This window comes from Echinops telfairi, unplaced genomic scaffold, assembly GCF_000313985.2.
Source record: "Echinops telfairi isolate 266 unplaced genomic scaffold, ASM31398v2 ScPeMD7_7468;HRSCAF=8506_0, whole genome shotgun sequence".
NCBI lineage: Eukaryota > Metazoa > Chordata > Mammalia > Afrosoricida > Tenrecidae > Echinops > Echinops telfairi.
In genome coordinates, this window is record NW_022111369.1 from 17,535,446 (window position 1) to 17,538,223 (window position 2,778).

Genomic DNA, 2,778 nt, shown 5'->3' on the forward strand with positions numbered 1-2,778 from the left:
GGACAGAAGTAGCTGAGCAGGGTGCAGGGTACTTCATGATCTCAGGACAGGTCATTCTTACATCTGTTTGGGTAACACTACACTTTACTTTGAGGGCAGGACAGGGTGTAACATACTCTCCTTGGGAAGTCTCTTTCCGCTTGTTTAGAGAAATGCCAGCCAAAGATAACACAGTAGCTTGCAGGTGCTCTGTTGATGGCACTTGTGGTTCAGTGGTAGAATTCTTTTCTTCCATTCAGTAGGCGAGGTTTGATTCCTGGTCAACGCCTCTTATGGGCAACCACCATCAACTGTTAGTGGAAGCTTGTGTATTGCGATGATGCTTAGCAGGTTTCAGTGGGGTTACCGGATAAGAGAGACTAGGAAGAAAGGCCTGACAACCTACATTCAGAAAACACCCAGTGAAAACCCTATGGGCCATAGCGGTCCACCCTGCAACCAATCAAAGGGGTAGCTAAAGAGCAGACAACATGTAGTTCCGTGATGCAAGGACCAACTCAAGGGCAGCTAACAACCTTATTATTACTATTAGATTACAAGTGACCTGCTACTTCATTACCTTCTCTTCAGTTCTCACTCTGGAACACATTTCTTCCAACATGACTGAAAAGGAGGTTTTAGAAGTGTGCCTTCATTTATCTTTATTTTTCTACATAATTTCCCACTGAATCCTTCGTTTCCGCGGGCCGATCATTAGAAGCGAAGGGCCTGCTAGATTTCTGAGCCTTTTTAAAAAGAAAAAGTAAGGACGGCAAACACTTTCGAATTTTTGACGGCTGTTTGTGTTTTTGCAAAAGAAACCAAAAAGCAAAACATAACCCAATACTGCCCGCCCTCACCTCAAATCTTTGATTTTTCACTATCGGTGTATTCTCTGCAGACACCACCTACGTCTCAAGTATCTCTCCGGGTCGATAGTGCAGCCTCGAGGTCAGCTGAATTGGCCACAGCACTGAGGGGCTCCAAACAGCAAGAGGGGACAGCATCTTGCACGTTGTAACCGTGACCAGCTCTGGAAGCGAGGATGCGTTCATTTGTGTCTCTCAGAACGATGACTGCTTCTCTGGGTGGGGGGAGGCAGCGTCCTGGAAGGGCAGCAGTTTGCCACGCACCGGCAAAGGTGGTATCTTCCCAAAGGTCCCAATCAGCATCTGCGTGGTGGGTTTTTTGTTTGTTTCAAAGCAAATTCCTTAATCTGCTTTCCTCTGAAGTCTGCTACTGATCCCTGCATCAGCGAGCATACCCCCGGCACCTGGAGCAGGGCATCCCCGGTCAGGGCAGGGCTAATGAAAGATGAACGACCGAGACCGGATTGTGCCATCCGCTTGGCCCAGCTGTTTTCTTATTTGTGACTGTAACAAAGCAGACACATGAGTGGCTTTTAGCAACTATCGAGTGTCATGCTGATTAGTAAAGAAACCATACAATTATAAATTAAGTATCACTCCCCCACCACGTTAATCTAATTTTCTTTATTTTTGTCGGATTAAGAAAGACCTGACCTCAGAGTTATGATCTAAAATATAGTTCTTCCCAATAACTTAATGTGAAGATATAGCTACATTTTTTATATGGAAAGATGCTCCAGAACTCTACTTAGAGAATCATTATACTTAGCTTCTAAATTTGCATTTATAAGGGGTGATGTCAAAAATGGCATGCATTTGAGAGATCTTTAATTTTTCCACAAAGATTATGTATCACTGCATAAGTACTTATACAATAGAAAGAATAAACAAAATGATTCATCTTTAAGATTTCATCTGGCCAAGCATTTCCTCATTGAATATCAAGCACATTGGAATCATCTCCAAATAAGTGTATATGTCTTTGAATTTATAGCCAAAGCAAATATCCAGTATCTAAAAAGGAATATTTGTCAAGATTCCAAGTTTTGATAGAGCACTTACATTATAGCAGATAATTTTGTTTGAAAAAATAATTAGGAAAACATTGTTTAACCCTTGACAACACCAAGCATTTCCCGATGGTATTAAAGGAAATTCGAATAAGCTTTGAAATCAAGTGCTTGGCTAGTAACCCACTAACTAGCAAACATGCACACACAAAAAATGTAAGTGGCTGGCTGATCTTTATAAGCCCTCAATCTTCCCCCTGGGGATTATATAAACAGAAGAGAAAATAAACTACACTTTGTCCTTGACCTATACAAAGTAATGCTTACAGTGGAAACTAAGCAAAGTTTCTCTGGCCAAGCTTTCTTTTCTAGCTATTTAAAAGGCAGGCATCGATCTAACTAGATAGAGATGTCAGTTTTCTACTGGTCCCTAATGTTCTTCTACAGGCAAAATTGTATTAGCTTGAACACACAAATGGAAGGCTGCTCGGTGCTGGGCACTCAGCTAATGCCCGCAGCCCCATCCTTCCCTTCTTACCTCGGCCCCCTTCTGTCCTCCTCCCCCAAAAGAATGGACAGACTATTTATTCACCAGGCAACATGGAGACCCCCCACTGGTCATTAAGGAGAGTAGGATGCTTTCATCAGAAACATGTTTAAAATTATTAACATGTTAATTCTGGGTCGCTATGAATCGGAACCAACTCAAAGGCAACTAAGAGCAACATGGGAATCCGGTAGATGTCATAACTCACCAGTTTCCAGCGTAATATCTTGATCCACTCATCTGCTTCTACTCCTGTCTTTGCACAGAGATAAAATGTCCTGAATGGAAATACTAAGCTGATAAAAGAAACAATGTAAGATACTCCAGATGGTTGGCTGCCTATATGAGTTAGTTGAACATTATCTAGATTCTA

At 42.0% G+C, this 2,778-nt stretch overlaps 1 protein-coding gene across 1 annotated transcript in view; it reads right to left on the reverse strand.

Moving 5' to 3' along the window:
• Nucleotides 1-635: 635 nt before the first annotated feature.
• The window catches only part of DAPP1 (dual adaptor of phosphotyrosine and 3-phosphoinositides 1), a 78,663-nt gene continuing 76,520 nt past the window's right edge, over nt 636-2,778 (reverse strand). The window contains exons 8-9 of the mRNA XM_004703441.4: nt 2,614-2,701; nt 636-1,352 (exon numbers count right to left, since the gene is read on the reverse strand). Coding sequence (XP_004703498.1) covers nt 1,284-1,352; nt 2,614-2,701 — 157 coding nt within the window. The 3' untranslated portion in view covers nt 636-1,283. The remainder of the gene's footprint in view (nt 1,353-2,613; nt 2,702-2,778) is intronic.